Source organism: Heptranchias perlo, chromosome 15 (genome assembly GCF_035084215.1).
Source record: "Heptranchias perlo isolate sHepPer1 chromosome 15, sHepPer1.hap1, whole genome shotgun sequence".
NCBI classification, from domain to species: domain Eukaryota; kingdom Metazoa; phylum Chordata; class Chondrichthyes; order Hexanchiformes; family Hexanchidae; genus Heptranchias; species Heptranchias perlo.
This window is the reverse complement of record NC_090339.1, coordinates 39,139,728-39,155,894: the sequence shown is the minus strand read 5'-3', so window position 1 is coordinate 39,155,894 and position 16,167 is coordinate 39,139,728. Positions and strand designations below refer to the sequence as shown.

The window sequence follows — 16,167 nt, the reverse complement described above, 5'->3', positions numbered from 1 at the left end:
GAATAAAAAAAAAACACAGAAGGAACTCAAATTACATGGAGGAGGGAATTCTCCACAATGTCCAGGTCAACTTTTCCCCTTAAATAACAGCATCAAAAGCAGATTCATCAGTCATCCATCTCATTGTTGTTTGAGGGATCTTGTTATGTAAAAAAAACGCTGCTGCATTTGTCTAGATAACAATAGTCATTGTACTTTGAAATAATTCATGGTGAAACGTGCCTTGAAATGTGTCTGAGAGACATAATAAGGTGCTATAGAAATGCAGTCTTTTAATCTAACCTTTCCTTTAAAGAAACTAGAGACTTTGTCCCAAACTTCTGGCAGTGAGACGACCGACACAAGAAGCAAAGCAATCTTAGCTAGGACAAAAGTAATTGGCAAAATGGCACAGGTCCTGGAGCTTTATCACATGCAGAAGTAGGAGACGATAGGTGGCATTGCCTATCTCCAACATCATTACAGCATTATATGAGTGCTAATCACATGGTTTCTCCATAACCTATCAAATTAGGCTATGCTCCTAACTTATGTGGTAGATGTAGAATACAGAAGATTAGACATTTAAAATTAATAGAACTCTTCAACCACCCACAACATTTAGACTCAACTCCTTGCCTGTAGAACTGTGAAAGTCCAAGCTGAGTAGGTTACCTTTCTTGTGCACTTGCTCTCTTCCTCTGGACCCATGGGACTGGGAAGCCATAGCATGTTTGGGGCTATGCAAAGAGCCAGATTAAAAGCAGTCATCTGGTTTTCTTCGGCGTTTTTCTCAATGCGATGCAGAACACCAAACAAGTGACGAAGGAGAAGGACATTTGGTTCAGGAAGTTCCTCCACCAGACTGCAACACATCAAAAATGATTCAAGCTCTAGTTACCATGATCTTTTATCTTAAAACTCAGAATTCTGGTACAGCAACTGCAACTTATCTAAAAATCACTAGTTGTGATTTAGTTTCTCCATTGCATCAATAAATGTTTTATACTGCATTTATTCCCTCAACAAACTGTATGCCTTCATGGCCTGATTGGTAAAAGTGCTGAGCCACACAGACCAGAGGACCCCAGGTGTGATTTAAATTCTGTGCTGAGTTACGTGATCTCAGCCAGGGTAGAAGCTGATGCACTAAAGTTGGCCTCAGCATTGTTTGGCTGGGGAGCGGAAGATCATCCAGCACTCTAGTTCCTGATTGCTGTCCAATGACTGCTGCTGGAGAATGCATGTGTATGGATGTTCAACAAAGGTAGGAACTTTCTCTCCTTTTTTCCTGAAAATGCTGACTTTTTCTGGTATATGGTTCTGACAGCCCTCTGGTACATCACCCAAAAGGTCATTCTTCATTTGTGAGTCTAAACGATGACTGCTGGCAAGCTACATGTTGTGGAGAGGAGATATTCAGTCACACAGTCATCAAATTCCAATCAGTAGCAGGAACCCTGGCTCATTTTCTCCTCCTAGTTCAACACTGCTGAGGCCAATTGCAATGCCCAAACTGATGCCCTCGCTGAGATCAGTTAACTCAGCTCGAGTTAGCTCAGCACAGACCAAGACATAGATACCAGGCAGTTATGTGCTAGTTAATTGTTTTAAAAATGTTTGTTTCTCTCACTTCTTCATGGACTGTATCTTTTCCTCTTCATTCTCATTTTCTATTCCTTCCATCCACTTCTCATACAGTTCAGAAGACAGAACACTGCCAGGGATGTTACGTAGAAAATCCTACACAAAAGATACACTGTTATCAAGCTCTTCTCAATCTTTTGTCATTAATATTTTCATAGGTATTTAAATTAAAAAATCCTCATGTTTTTCTGATTTTTACCAAGCTTACTAAAAACAAAAGTGAAGAATAGCAACATTGTGATTGAATAAATTTTAGTTGGGAGCCATAATTCCACGGAGTGTCTTATTCGAGCACTTCTCTGACAAACACTGCAGCACAGAGTGGTGCAAATACTAACAAAGCAAATGAACAAAAACCCTAAGCTGTACCCCAGTTATCACTGAGTGTAATTCATTACATTAATTTGTAACCCATTACACCTGCTCTTGTTGGATTTTATTTTTAGGGTAGATATTCTGGGTCCTTGCCAGTGATAGGTCAAGTATCTTGCTTTGGGCAAGGACTTGTAAAATCTACCTTTTCATTCTTTATTATCTTTTTGTCTTTAATTCTCTCTTTTTTCATATATTTTGCAACTGGTGGAGTTAACAGTTTTTGATGTCCTCAAGAGAAATCGTTAAGAATTATCATTTATTTCTGCCTTACTTGTAGTATTAGTTACCAATAAGAAAATAGGCATGAGCTTCTTGTTTTGAGGGCTGAGTTCAGAATGTTCTTTGAACGTGCTGACTGTGTGTTATTGGTAGTCCTTAATATGCTGGCGTTTATAATATGTGTTCTTAGTAGTTCTTCATAAAGCACCTTGCATGAATGTAACTGAGTCTTCAAGCATTGTGCACCAAGGGAAACTCCATTAGTCTCTCAATGCTGTTTGTGGGATTTTGCTGTGTGCAAAATGGCTGCTACATTTGCCTAGATAACAACAAACACTGCATCCAAAAGTGATCAACTCCCCTATGATGTCAGTGAGTTAAAGGCTATCCGTTTGCAAAGGGAGGTGCTGGTATGTGGCAACAGGGGTGGGGAGAAATATAGCCTTTGAAAACAAGTTTGTAAGAGATATGCCGAGAATCAGTGAAATTAGCGTTTTTGGAATGGTTCCTAAAAAATTTGAGCCACATAAGATTTAGTGTGCAATGGATACATTTTAGATGCAATAATTTCTGCTAGTAAATTGCCCATGGTATTGCCCACGGTCAGTTGACAAATATAAGGTTTTTTTTTAATGTACTGGATGCTGATGAAGTTGGGAGAGAGATTTCAGATACTTGCTCCTCAGAGGCATCTAGTGGCCAGAGCCTGCAACTACATTGTGACATAGTAAAATTGAATGGGAAATGTTGACAGAAAAGCATGATGAAAATCATGACACCAGGAAGTAAAGTTTGTGGACAGGACAAATGCACCCTATGTATGACTTTTAACTCTATCTCCCTCTCTGTCTCTCTCTCTATAGTTTTTCTTTCTAATTGCAATGCTAATTCAATGTGATGGACTAATTGTGCTTTTACTATTACTGCACAGAAATACCTGAAATATTTGCTTTAAGATCTATTCTGACAAAATAGTCAAATACTTGAAAATAAGAGGAATGATGTTACAAATTTGTGTGTCAGTTTTAATGGATGAAAAATCCAGTGAAGTCCTCTGAACTCCGTGCCCGAGTTTCTGATATGGGTTCCCGGAAGGCAAAGTTCCATGTTGGGAGCACAAGTTTGTAAGATCTACCCTAATGAAAGGATGGTACATCAGTTGGCAATATTCTGCCATGTTCAGTCTGATCCATTCTTCCCATGTTCTCTTTTTTTCTAGGTCAAAATCCATGACACTGTACATCCATGTTTAAGATCTAATCTAAAATCCATACTTTTGATTTGAATGGTATATAAACTCATACCGTGATGACAGCAGCTGCCACGAAGACAGATTCTCTGTCCATATGCACCTCATTTCCAGAATTCAGCTTCTCCTTTAGTTCCTTGCAGGTCTTGGCATTAGCTGAGCGCCTGAAAATTCCTTTGGTAGAGGGTCCTTCATGATACAATAGGATAAGCATATCCTGTAGGCACCAGAGTCAATTAAAACATCACTAGCTATTTGAATAATATTTAAGGTAGTTATGTTACTTTCACAGACAGCTGAGGTGTAAATTGAAAATTGTTTTTGTAGCAAATGAATTTGTATGGCTGAACCCATTTGACAATTGTGTGCACTAACCTTAATCTTAAACCTAATTTTAGCACATACTCTACCCTTATCCTTAATGAAGAAGCTAACATTAATCCTATCTTTAACCTAAACCCTAACCTAACCCCAAGAAGAAGGCTAGCCCTAAACTTAACCCTAATTGGAGCCCTAACCCGAATAGATGCACAAAATTTCCTACTGTAAAATAACTGTCAGTGGCTACAAGAATGAGCAACAAAGAAAAGAAGAGAAAAAAGAGAATGTTGAAAAAGAAAAGAGGAGAAAAAGAAGAGGAAAAGAACAGAAAAGGAAAAGAAAAAACTTGCATCCAGTTAGCGCCTTTCATGTCCTCAGGACATCCCAAAGCTCTTCACAGACAATGAATTGCTTTTGGAGAGTAGTCAATGGTCAGCTGCATTCCTTACCATGATCGGCTTGGGAAGGGTGCCGTTCTTACAGATGGAAGGTAGGGACAGACCAAAAAGTTTCCTTGGTGTAATTGGAGATTCCAAGATAGGACTGCTGTCTGACTGGTTGTTGGAGCTGCGGCGGAGAGCCCAGTCTATCAATGACTTCTTCTTTTTAAGAGTTTTTGGAGTTGATTCTGAACAAAACATGGAAATAAAAATGGGATTATATTGACTTAAGTGTTTAACTAACCTTTAAGGGCTGATTAGAGAACGGCAACAGGAGAGAGTTGGATACAGCACAGACGATGCACATCAAGTACATTTTTGTCTCATCAGATTTTATTCAAATTTATTCATGAATAACTGACTCCTTGTTCCTCTTGCCTACTTCTAATGAAATGCTTACTCTCTTACATTATGTAACACATGAGAAGGTTTGGATGGTGTAATGGGTTAAATATTGACCTTTCACTTCTGGGACCTGCATATAAATCCAAGCCAGACTGATGGGAAGAACATTTTTTGTTTCTGCTAGCTGCAAGAGTCCCACATGAAACATACTTGAGGCAGCATCACCCAGTTCCTGCTGGGAATAGGCTCCAAGCATAAAACTGCCCCAATTTGGTATTAAATCGGTAAGCTCACTCAGAGAGGCATAAGGAAGGCTAATGTGGGAAATGTTGAGTGTTGCAATGAATAGGGAGTGCTCTTTTGAAATTAGCGCTCAAGTGCATTGTTGGGGTACAGCACATGTCTAGGCTGCAGCTAACAGTGCCATTGCTGACCTGAGAGTGCTTGATGCTTATAGTAAGTGCCTGAAACAGCAGGTGTTCCATTCCCCAGCACGAGCACTCCTCAACTTGAGAACAGAAAATAACATGACAGAATGGGGGAGATTTTCTGCAGGGATCCTCCCAATTGTCCGCTGTAACTTTGATGGAAAAGGCATAGAAACTCTGGAAAAATATGTAAATACCATTCCACCGAGGTTAAGGCAAACAAGTAGAAACCCCGACAGAGATTCACCTCCAATGTTTTGAATGATGATTGTAATACAATAATTAAGTAGTATCTTTGCCCAGTAAATGCCAATAAAGTCATTTGATATTGTTCAACTCAAGCCCAGGAGAAATGCCAGAGAACCACAAACCACACCATGGCTGCAGTAACTGATTGACTCCAACCAGACCAGTCCAAGTGGGCACTGGTTCCTGCATCAGGCTCAGCAATCACCAGTGGAAAGTGTTCCATTCTCAACAGTGAGATACTTCAAATGGCACAAAATTCACAAAAAAAAGGAGAAAAAAAAATCTGTGGATGTACAAGTTCATTGTAAAGTAGAAACTACCCTGCAACACTGTGGTTTCTGAAGCAGCTGGTACTGCAGAACTACTGTGAGAAGCATGTCTGCAATATAAACACACTGTAACATACGCTTCTAAGGAAATACATGCAGGAACAGCTTGCAAGCTATGGGGTCACAAAAGCTTGACCTCATCGCAGAAAGCTACAAAGGAGTCTAATGGACACCAGTAGAGCACTTTAATTAAAAATGTTACAATTACTAAACAATCCCTTCACCAGGAGCAACAGGAAGAAATTATCTACAAATATGCATCTCTGTTCCAACATTAAAACAACAAACTTATCTCAAAGGACTTCTTAATTATATGATAATGTAATTGTTTTACTTGAGCTTCAGAATGGCAGAGTGCCCTCTGCTCTGAGACTAGGCAGTACAGAAGATTCCAGCTTTGATTTTATGACCTGTGCTAACTTAACTGAGGCAGCAGTTGGAGTGCTCATAACTGATCTCTGGGCTCGGGTGGGGAAATCAGCAACAGTGCATCATTCTGGCACACTTAAATACTTTTAAAATGAAACTACCCATAATTTGAATACTATGCAAAATTCCATGATTACGACAATGGCTAAATTAGGATGAGAGACAGAGAGTAGTAAACGTTTGATCAACTATTGAATATATATTTGCTGGAAGACCTGTCCTTAATTTTCATCATGGTGTTTTAAAGTCAGCCCATTTATAATTTCATTTCATAGCGTTTCATAACGTAATATGTTACAACACAGAAGGAGGCCATTCGGCCCATTGTGCCTTTGCCAGCTCTTTGAAAGAGCTATCTAATTAGTCCCACTCCCCAGCTCTTTCCCCATAGCCCTGTAAATTTTTTCCCTTCAACTATTTATCCAATTCCCTTTTGAAAGTTATTATTGAATCTGCTTCCACCTCCCTTTCAGGTAGTGCATTCCAGATCATAACAACTCTGCGTAAAAAAAATGTTTCCTCATGCTCCTCTGGTTCTTTTGCCAATCACCTTAAATCTGTGTCCTCTGGTTACCGACCTTTCTGCCATTGAAAACAGTTTCTCCTTATTTAATTTATCAAAACCGTTCATGATCTTGAACACCTCTTATCAAATCTCCTCTTAACCTCCTCTGCTCTAAGGAAAACAACCCCAGCTTCTCCAGTCTCTCCACATAACTAAAGTCCCTCATCCCTGGTACTGTTCTAGTAAATCTCTTCTGCACCCTCCTTAAGGCCTTGACATAATTTCTAAAGTGTGGTGCCCAGAATTGAACACCATACTCCAGCTGAAGCCTAACCATTTATTTATAAAGGTTTAGCATAACTTCCCTTGCTTTTGTACTCTATATCTCTATTAATAAAGCCCAGGATCCCATATGCTTTTTTAACAGCCTTCTCAACTTGTCCTGCCACCTTCAAAGATTTGTGTACATACACCCACGGGTCTCTCCTTTCCTGTACATCCTTTAAAATTGTACCATTTAGTTTATATTGCCTCTCCTCATTCTTCCTACCAAAATGTATTGCTTCACACTTCTCTGCGTTAAGTGTAATCTGCCATGTGTCAGCTGATTTCACCAGTCTGTCTATGTCCTCCTGAAGTCTGTTGCTATCCTCCACATTGTTTACTACATTTCCGAATTTCGTGTCAATTGCTAATTTTGAAATTGTACCCTGTATACCCAAGTCCAGATCATTAATATATATCAAAAAGAACCGTGGTCCTAATACCGACCCCTGGGGACACCACTGTATACTTCCCTCCAATCTGAAAAACAACCGTTCACCACTACTCTCTGCTTTCTGTCCTTAGCCAATTTTGTACTCACGCTGCCAATGTCCCTTTAATCCCATGGGCTTTAATTTTGCTTACAAGTCTATTATGTGGTACATAGACTTGTGAAATGCCTTTTGAAAGTCTGAATATACAACATCTCAACCACACTACCCTCAACAACCCTTTTTGTTACTTCATCAAAGAACTCAATCAGGTTAGTCAAACACAATTTTCCTTTAACAAATCCGTGCTGACTTTCATTTATTAACCCATACTTTTCCAAGTGCCAATTAATTTTGTCCCAGATTATTGTCTCTAAAAGTTTCTCCACCACCAACATTAGGCTGACTGGCCTGTAATTGCCATGTTTATCCCCCTCCCCTTTTTTGAACAGGGGTGTAACATTTGCCATCCTCCAGTCCTCTGGCATCGCCTCCATATCTAGTGAGGATTGCAAGATTGTGGCCAGAGCTTTCGCAATTTTTACCCTTATTTCCCTTAGTAACCTAGGGCACATTCCTTCTGGACCGGGTGACTGTTCGACTTTGAGTACTGCCAACCTTTTAAGTACCTCCTCTTTATCTCTTTTTATCCTATCCAATATCACTATTACCTCCTCCTTTACTACTATATTGGCAGCATCCTCTTCTCTAGTGAAGACCGATGCGAAATAATCATTTAGTACCTCAGCCATACCCTCTGCCTCCACAAGAAGAAATCCTCTTTTGTTCCTAATCGACCCTTTGACTACCCTTTTACTACTTGTATGTTTATAAAAGACTTTTGGGTTCCCTTTTATGTTAGCCGCTAATCTATTCTCATACGCTTTTTTCCCCCCCTTATTCCCTTTTTTAGATCTCCTCTGTACTTTCTGTATTTAGCTTGGTTCTCCACTGTATTATGAACCTTAAATTTGTCATAAGCCTCCTTTTTCATTTTAATCTCTATATCTTTAGTCATCCAGGGAGCTCCAGCTTTGGATGTCTTTCCTCTCCCCCTCGTGGGAATGTGTCTACTCTGTACCCAAACCATCTCCTCCTTGAAGGCCTCCCATTGTTCGATTACTGTTTTACCTACCAATTTTTTGATTCCCTTTTTAACTCATTGATATTAACCCTTTTCCAGTTAAGTAGTTTTACGCTTGATTGTTCTTTGCCCTTTTCCATAACTATTCTTAACCAATGATATTATGATCACTGTTCCCCAAATGCTCCCCCACTGAAACATGTTCCACTTGCCCCACTTCATTCCCCAGAACTAGATCCAGCTCTGCTACCTTCCTCATTGGGTTGGAAACACAGTGATCAAGAAAGTTCTCCTGCATACATTTCGGGAATTCCTCCTCCTCTTTGCTCTTTTCTCCGTTACTATCCCAGTCTATATTATGATAATTGAAGTCCCCCATTGTTACTGCTCTATAGTTCTTGCATCTTTCTGTAAATTGCCTGCAAATTTGCTCCTCTATCACCTTACCACTATTTTGGTGGCTTATAGTATACACCCAGTATCGTAATAGCTCCTCTATTGTTCCTTAATTCTAACCAAATAGATTCTGTCTTTGACCCCTCAACTACATCATCCCTTTCCAGTGCTATAATAGTTTCTTTAATCAATACTGCCATCCCCCCCTTTCTTCCCCTATCTTTCCTGAATACCTTGTAGGCCTATATTAAGTACCCAATCCTCCCCTTCTTTGAGCAAGGTCTCTGTTATTGCATGTGGCAAATTGTGCCTGCAGCTCACCAACCTTATTTACCATGCTATATGCATTTACGCACATGCATGCCAAACTCATCTTAGACTGCCTCACATTTGCCCCTTGTTTCTCCCCAGCTGACCTTTTTCTCCTCCTTAGCCCAGGGGCACTGAAGCCAATTGTGGTAATTAATTGCCACCCAGCTTGAGACCAGCTGAATCATCACATGGTCTACTCACTGGATAAACTCCCTGGCCATCACAGGAGCCTGATTCCAATTTTTTAAGTTGAAAAGGCACTGCTCAAATCCTAAAAGCAGCCCCCCATCAAGTGACCATTCTTCACGGGGGGTCCTAGACACTGATTGTCGGCCAGCTTTTCAAACACTGGGGCCAAATTTGATCTTGTCCTTATGCAAGGTCTACATACTTCATTTATCAGTAGCAGTCATTGTTGATGATTGTTGGCTGATTTTCCCCTCCTAGCCCAGAGAAATTGGTATACTTCTGGCATAGGGATCAGCACCGGGCCTAAGTCAGATACTCCAGAATAACACCCATTCTAAAATACACACTAAATTCCAGTAGAATTGGCTGCTCGTAGAAAATATGCCTGCACACAAAGTAGTGTGTATGCAAATGACATGCTAATGAGAGCCAAAGCTGTTGTCTCACAAATTCTACCATTTACACCAGAATTGCACCAGACTCGAGTTTAGCTTGTGGAAGAGGGTAAAGTTACCCACATGACTTGTCAAACCAGGAAGTGGTTGAATTCACGGCTTTTGAATGTCTAGAAACTTCATCTGAAATGTCAACTTTGACTGAAACAGTTAGAAAACTCTTCACAGTGTGCAACTAAGAAAGCATTCTCCAAACTTCCTTTCAGCAGTTTCAGACTGGGAAATCTTTTGCTTTCCACCCTTATGTCATGGGGTTCATTATGTGCATTCCCTATATGTCCTTATGATAGAGGACCACAAGGAAGAGGAAATGACAGAGACATGCAGGATGCGGCTACAACAAAGGAGAAGTCAACCAACCAGGAGGTACTTACCTTACAACAGAGTCTACAGACCATTGTTACTCCTTTAATGTACCCAATTTTAACCTGGGGCGGGATTGAGTGGGCGGGGTGGGGGGGGGGGAATTTAAAATCCAGCGCCTCATCTGCACACCCTTGGTCAGTTGCCCGCCCAAGATGGTTGGGAAGGGGCAGCTGGTCGGCGAGCAAGAGCCTGATTTCAGGTAGCAGGAGGTTGCCGGCCAGGACTGACGGGACATTCACCGGCACTCGGGTAACCCACGGGGAGGGGGTTTCAGGAGGATATTGCGTGTGGGAAGGGGAGGGGGAGTCCGGGGCATGAAAGACCTACACATTTTTTGTGGGGCCTCACGAGAATGTTTCAACTTACCTATTTGGGGCCTCATCTGGTCCTGGCTTCTCTTCCCGCTATCTCCACCTGGCGGGAAAACTACAATGACTTTCCTGCTCAGGCCACCAGTTAAAACTGCAGTCAAGGCCTACGGACATCATCAGACCCTGATCTGCATATTTAAAGAAGGGCACTGCCAGCTTCTGGCGGATGTCCTTGCCGTCTGCTCAGACGAGCAGGTTAAAGTAGAAGACAGCGGGAATGGAGCGGGACATCAGCAGGTAAGTCTCCGGCCGATTTCAACTGCCTGCCTGCCCGGTTTCTACAAGACAAATAGGGTTAAAGTCGCCCCTAATGTCTCAGAAGAGATAAGAAGGCATAGAAGGACCTCTGTGACCTGTAGCAAATTGACCTCTAGATATTCTCTCAAACACAAAAATCAGACTAACTTCAGAACACTGGACTTCATATCACAAAATATGCTCCTATTTTCTATGTAAAATGGCTTTGCTCTGCATGTATATATTTACAGCAAGTGCTTGTTACTACCATGCCTACCCCTGGTGCCTCTCTGTGCTATTCTTAAACCTATTCTGGTGATGCTGGGCCTGATACAGGAAACATAGGCCATCCAGAACAACCCTACACTCCCCACATTGCAGCATCTAAATGATTCCAGGGTTTCCGCCTCCACCACTGTGCGTGGAAGTCTGTTCCAAGTATTAACTACTCCGTATAAAGAAGAATCTCCTGATATCAGTTCAAAAGTCATCTTTTACTAGTTTGGACATATGTCTCCTTGTCCTACTCCCACTGTTTATTTTAAAGTAGTATTCCAGATTAACCTTTTCCATACTATTTACTATCTCATATATCTCTAAGATCTCAGACACCTCCTAGCCAGGTGAAAAGCCCAAGTCCCTCCAGTCTTTCCTCATAACTCAGACCCCTGATATTAGAGATCAGTCATGTGGCTTAACACTGCACTGCCTCAAATGCTTGAATGTCTCCCTTGTTTCTTGGCAATCAGAACTGAACATAGTACTCAAGGTGCGGTTTGACCAGAGCAATGTAAAGTTTAATCACAACTTCCTCTGCAAATCACTGCTCCCAGCTTTAGGACCTTTCCTCTCCTGTCCATTTCCCCTGCCCTCTCCCCTGCATTACGATCCATTCCTATTTTCCTTTCCCCTTTATTGCCTCCCCTCCTCTCTCCCATCAGTACCACTCCTACCTGAGTCTTGTTGCTAATGGAATTGAATCCAGCCATTGCAAACTGTAAGTGGGAATTTTTGTTCTTGAGAGTTCTTACCTACAATATGCAGTGGCTGGAATCACTTGCATGAGTAAATGGACTCGAGCAGCTGTAATTGAGGAAAGAGGGGCCTGGCTTGCATGGACTTTTGTCTGCAAAAGCTGACATGGGGGCCATGTGCCTGATCATTGGTAAGGATGAATCTAAACTGACACTCCAATACAATAGTGAGGGAGTGTTGCACTGTTGGAGGTGCTGTACTTTTGATGGGATGTTAAACCAAGGTTGTCAACGTGGTCCAGGTGGATGTTAAAGATTCCATAATACTATTCAAAGAAGAACAAGGTGTTCTCTTGGTGTCCTATCTGACATTCCTCCTTCAACCAACAACCAAGAACAGATTAACTGGCCATTCATCTCATTGTGGCTTGTGTGATTAAGCTGTGTGCAAAGCGATTGCTATGTGTACCCACATAACAATAGCCTCTGCACAACAGAGTAATGTGCTGTATGGGAAATGTTTTGAGGCATTTCTGAGAGATCTCATCAGGTGCTTTTCAAATGAAAGCCTTTCCTTTTTTCCAGAATAAATGTTTTTGGCTATTTCACTCTTCACTCACCTCTGGCCACATGGATGTCTGGCTGGGGTCTTGGCTTCAGAATAAACTGACATTGTTTGGCCTTTGGAAGGTCCTCAAAGAGGATAGCTCCATTGCTGCCCCGGGATTCAACATTAGTATCAGATCTCTCCACATTCGCAGTAAAGTCTCTTAGGCAGTTCATTATTACATTAAATGGCTGCTCATGCCCTGAAACACAAAAAGGAAAAATTTCATTGATTCAATTTGGAACTGTAAACAATTTAAAAATGGAACTACTAGTTGCCATCAGATTTCTAAACAGTATTAATACAGTATTAAAACCCTCAACTCGCAGCTGTCCAAGGGAAATAGATGAAAAAATTCCATGGCACTATTCAAAGTAGAGTAGAGGAGTTCTCCTGGTGACTTAGCCAACATTTATCCCTCAACCAACAACACCTAAACAAATAACTGGTCATTTATCCCATTATTGCTTGTGGAAACTTGCTGTGTGTAAATTGGCTGTCATGTATGCCTTTATACCAATAGTGATTACACTTCAAAAATATTTCATTGGCTGTAAAGCGCTGGGACATCCTGAGGACATGAAGGGTGCTACGTAAATATAAATTCTTTCTTTCTAGTTTTGTACTAACTCTTGGATTGGGTTAGTATAAATATATATATATAATATAAAAGTGCCTTGGGACATTTTACTACGTTAAAGGCGCTATATAAATACAAGTTGTCATTGTTGCACACAGTAAAGTCCTACAAACAGCAAATGACATGAATGACAAGTGTCACAGTTTGGGATTTCATGGCCACTTTCCACAGAAAAAGACATGGATGTAAGCTGCTTTAAACCAGGTTTTGGGCAAAAGGTGTTAGGTTTTGGGGACAACTCCATACTGAGTTCTGGATACAAAAGCAGATGAGAGGTATTTAAAATACGGGATGGACAATTATTTTGCACACATCCAAAACTATGGCCAATTCATTAGCAATTTCAGGTCACTTAGGAAAACATCTAGCATCTTGGTGTTGACAAAATCTTTTTGATCTCTGCAAGTCTTTGAAGAAAGGCTTTTAAAAAAAGATTCAGAAAGCCAGTCAAGCAGAGGGAGCAAATTGCTATCCTGGGAGGTAGGACAATGTACAGAGAGATTTTATTTTTAAGTTGAGTCAGAAAACCCACCAGATTGCGGTAACGTACGCATGTTCCTTATTTTCGTAATGGTACGTGAACAGAGGTTATACCAATTGTACCAAATGTCTCTCATTATACATAGTGTTTAGTAGGTTTTGCACACTGTGGAATAAAGCTGCTTACGAATTGAGCCAAATGTCATCTCACCTATTGTTAATTCGGTTCACCTTCAGAGAGATTGAAGGACATGCAGATCTGGTCCAGAACAAAAGGGAGTTTCATTGTGACATTCCCAGGACCCTCTACTGAGCTAATAAATATTGGTAGTACAGGCCAACTTCCGTAAGAAGCAGAAGGCCAGACCACTTAATGGAGCAGCTAACACCACTGAACTTGATTAGATATCTGCGGCAGACCTGAAATTGTAAGGAGATAATCTGTTTTTTGATAATGTTGGCCAGGACACTGGGAGGACTCCCTGCTCGTCTTCAAATATTGTCATGGGACCTTTTATGTTCACCTGAACATCTAAAACATTCCCTGAATGCTGTACTTGGTGCCAGCCTAGATTATGTGCTCAAGTGCTGGAGTAGGGCTTAAATCTATAACCTTCTAACTAGGGTGCTGCCAAATGAGCCCAGCTGGCACTCGGGAAGGCTCTTCCAAGGCAAGAGCTGGGCATGTTATTGAGGCACCTTTTGTCAAATCCAACACCAGAGAGTGACAGGACAGGACAGGACAGGGATGGGATCATGGATTGAGGTCTGTAGTTTGCTTTTCTGTTGGTGAATCTTCATTAAAAATGTTAATGACCAAAGTTACCCATATCATGAGACACAGAAGTAGAAAAAAGTTACTTCTTTTTTTTTAAAAAACAACATTTTTTGGTGTCTGGTTTTCATTTCAGAAACTTCCAGACATCCTACTCAAAAACCAGCCCGTCAGATCCAAAACCAAACAGGGGCAATCTCAGAGTAGAAGGAGACTTGTCCTGAATTTACACAATGTTGCACTCAACTTGACAATGAATGCAAAACATTCAGAAATATTCCATTCACCCCAGTGTGTAAAAACACTCGCCACAAATTTATTTTAAGACTTTTTAGATAGTTTTGCAAAAAAAAGAGCAGGGAATGGAAATTTATCCTAAGTGGTAAAATTCTAAATGGAGTGGAGGAACAGATGATCCCTGAATAGACAGATTTCCAGCATGCAAAGCTCTGTGCCAGAATTGTCAAAGATGAAAATGCACTCCACTGTGTTTTTCAAATATTTTGCCCTGTTCTCCTGAAGATACTGGCGTTTACTACCATGAGCACCATCAGCCCTCTGGCACTTCATCCAAGTAACAATGCCAGCAAGCTGTCTGACTGTGGGAAATAGAAGATATCACAGCCGAACCTGATCATGTCTAATTCAGCATTCATGCAAAATCACTTTCTATCAGGGGCCGCTACACAATGATCAGGAGCAGCAACCCTTGCTGATCTTTTTACCCCACTATAGCTCAGGGTGCAATAGCCAATTGCAACACCTCAGCTGCTGCCTTGGTTTTGTTTAGCTAACTCAACACAGATCAGGATTGAACCTGGTGTGTATGGTTTATTACTGCACCAGGTGTGCCTTTACCCACTAGGCCGTCAGTAGAGTTCACCACCAACTGAATTGTTTCCACCTCTGTACAGAAGCAAACGTTATCTTTTTTTATGGTGCCTCTTTGGATTGCTAAAAATATCACCCAATCAACTCAAGAAAAAAACAGTATTAAAGACAACACTTACCAATCAGTGGGTAGGGTGTAGCCTCTTTTCCTGAAATCACCCAAAGCTGGTAATTACTAGCTCTGTCCTGTTTGTTTTGAAAAAGAAAGTAAGGAATCAATATTAAGAATCAATTGTTGCCTTTCCACAGGAACACGGACAGGCAAATAATACCTCAAGGATTAGGAAAAGCACAGAAGCAATGGAGGAAATCAAGCTTAAATAACTTTAACTTTAAGGAAAGTAAATCAGATGCTTTTTTAGGATATATGGGGGGAATGTTTTTCTATCCATGTTGTGGGGGGGGGGCTAGCGTTAGAGGGTAGATTTCAGCTCAAAATGCGGGGTGGTGCTGAGTTGCTTGCGGGTGAGGGACTGGAAGAGTTGCTTCTCAGTGGGTGGCAGGAAATTTGTCTCTCATTGAGTGGGTGGTGAGTTACTGCTCACGAGGAGGCAGGAATTGGCACAAGTTTGTTCCAAGTGGATACAAGCTACAACTCAGCGGGCATTGGAAATTTATTTTTGGCAGGGAAAAGGAGACAACAGAGTTTGTGCTCAATGGGAGGGGGGAAGGTTAAGAAAGGGGGCAAGGACATCTTTGTACTCAGTGGGGACAGGTTGGTAGGCCAGGTTTGACCTCAATGGGAGTTGTGGGGATTGGTCAGATTTCTGCCGTGAGGGGTTGGGGGGTCTAACAACCAGATTTCTGTCCTGTTGGGAGGAAGTTGTCAAACTTCTTAGGAGGGTGGTTTGTGTACTAATTGCTACTCAGTGCAGGAGGGTTCCCTAATTTATGTTCAGTCGTAGGGGCGGGGTCGGGGAGGGGGGTTGTGACTTGGTCTAATTGTTGGTAGGTGCAAAGGGTGGGTGTTGTTCAGTGTTTCTGCTCAGTGAATGGAAGTTGATGAAAGTTTTTCCTCAGGAGTGCGAGAGGGGATTTCTGCTCCTGCGTGGGTGGTGGGGTATGGGTGTACTGATTCCTGATCATTGGAAGGATGAATTCAATGAGGGTGAAGGGGTCT

At 41.4% G+C, this 16,167-nt stretch overlaps 1 protein-coding gene across 2 annotated transcripts in view; it reads right to left on the bottom strand.

Annotated features, from left to right (window-relative positions):
- arhgap20b (Rho GTPase activating protein 20b) overlaps positions 1 to 16,167 on the bottom strand; it is a 103,257-nt gene that overhangs the window by 29,400 nt on the left and 57,690 nt on the right. For both annotated transcript variants that reach the window (XM_067997108.1, XM_067997109.1), the window contains exons 8-13: positions 15,167 to 15,233; positions 12,275 to 12,463; positions 4,240 to 4,418; positions 3,525 to 3,686; positions 1,613 to 1,722; positions 655 to 844 (exon numbers count right to left, since the gene is read on the bottom strand). In XM_067997108.1, the coding sequence (XP_067853209.1) occupies positions 655 to 844; positions 1,613 to 1,722; positions 3,525 to 3,686; positions 4,240 to 4,418; positions 12,275 to 12,463; positions 15,167 to 15,233 (897 nt within the window). The remainder of the gene's footprint in view (positions 1 to 654; positions 845 to 1,612; positions 1,723 to 3,524; positions 3,687 to 4,239; positions 4,419 to 12,274; positions 12,464 to 15,166; positions 15,234 to 16,167) is intronic.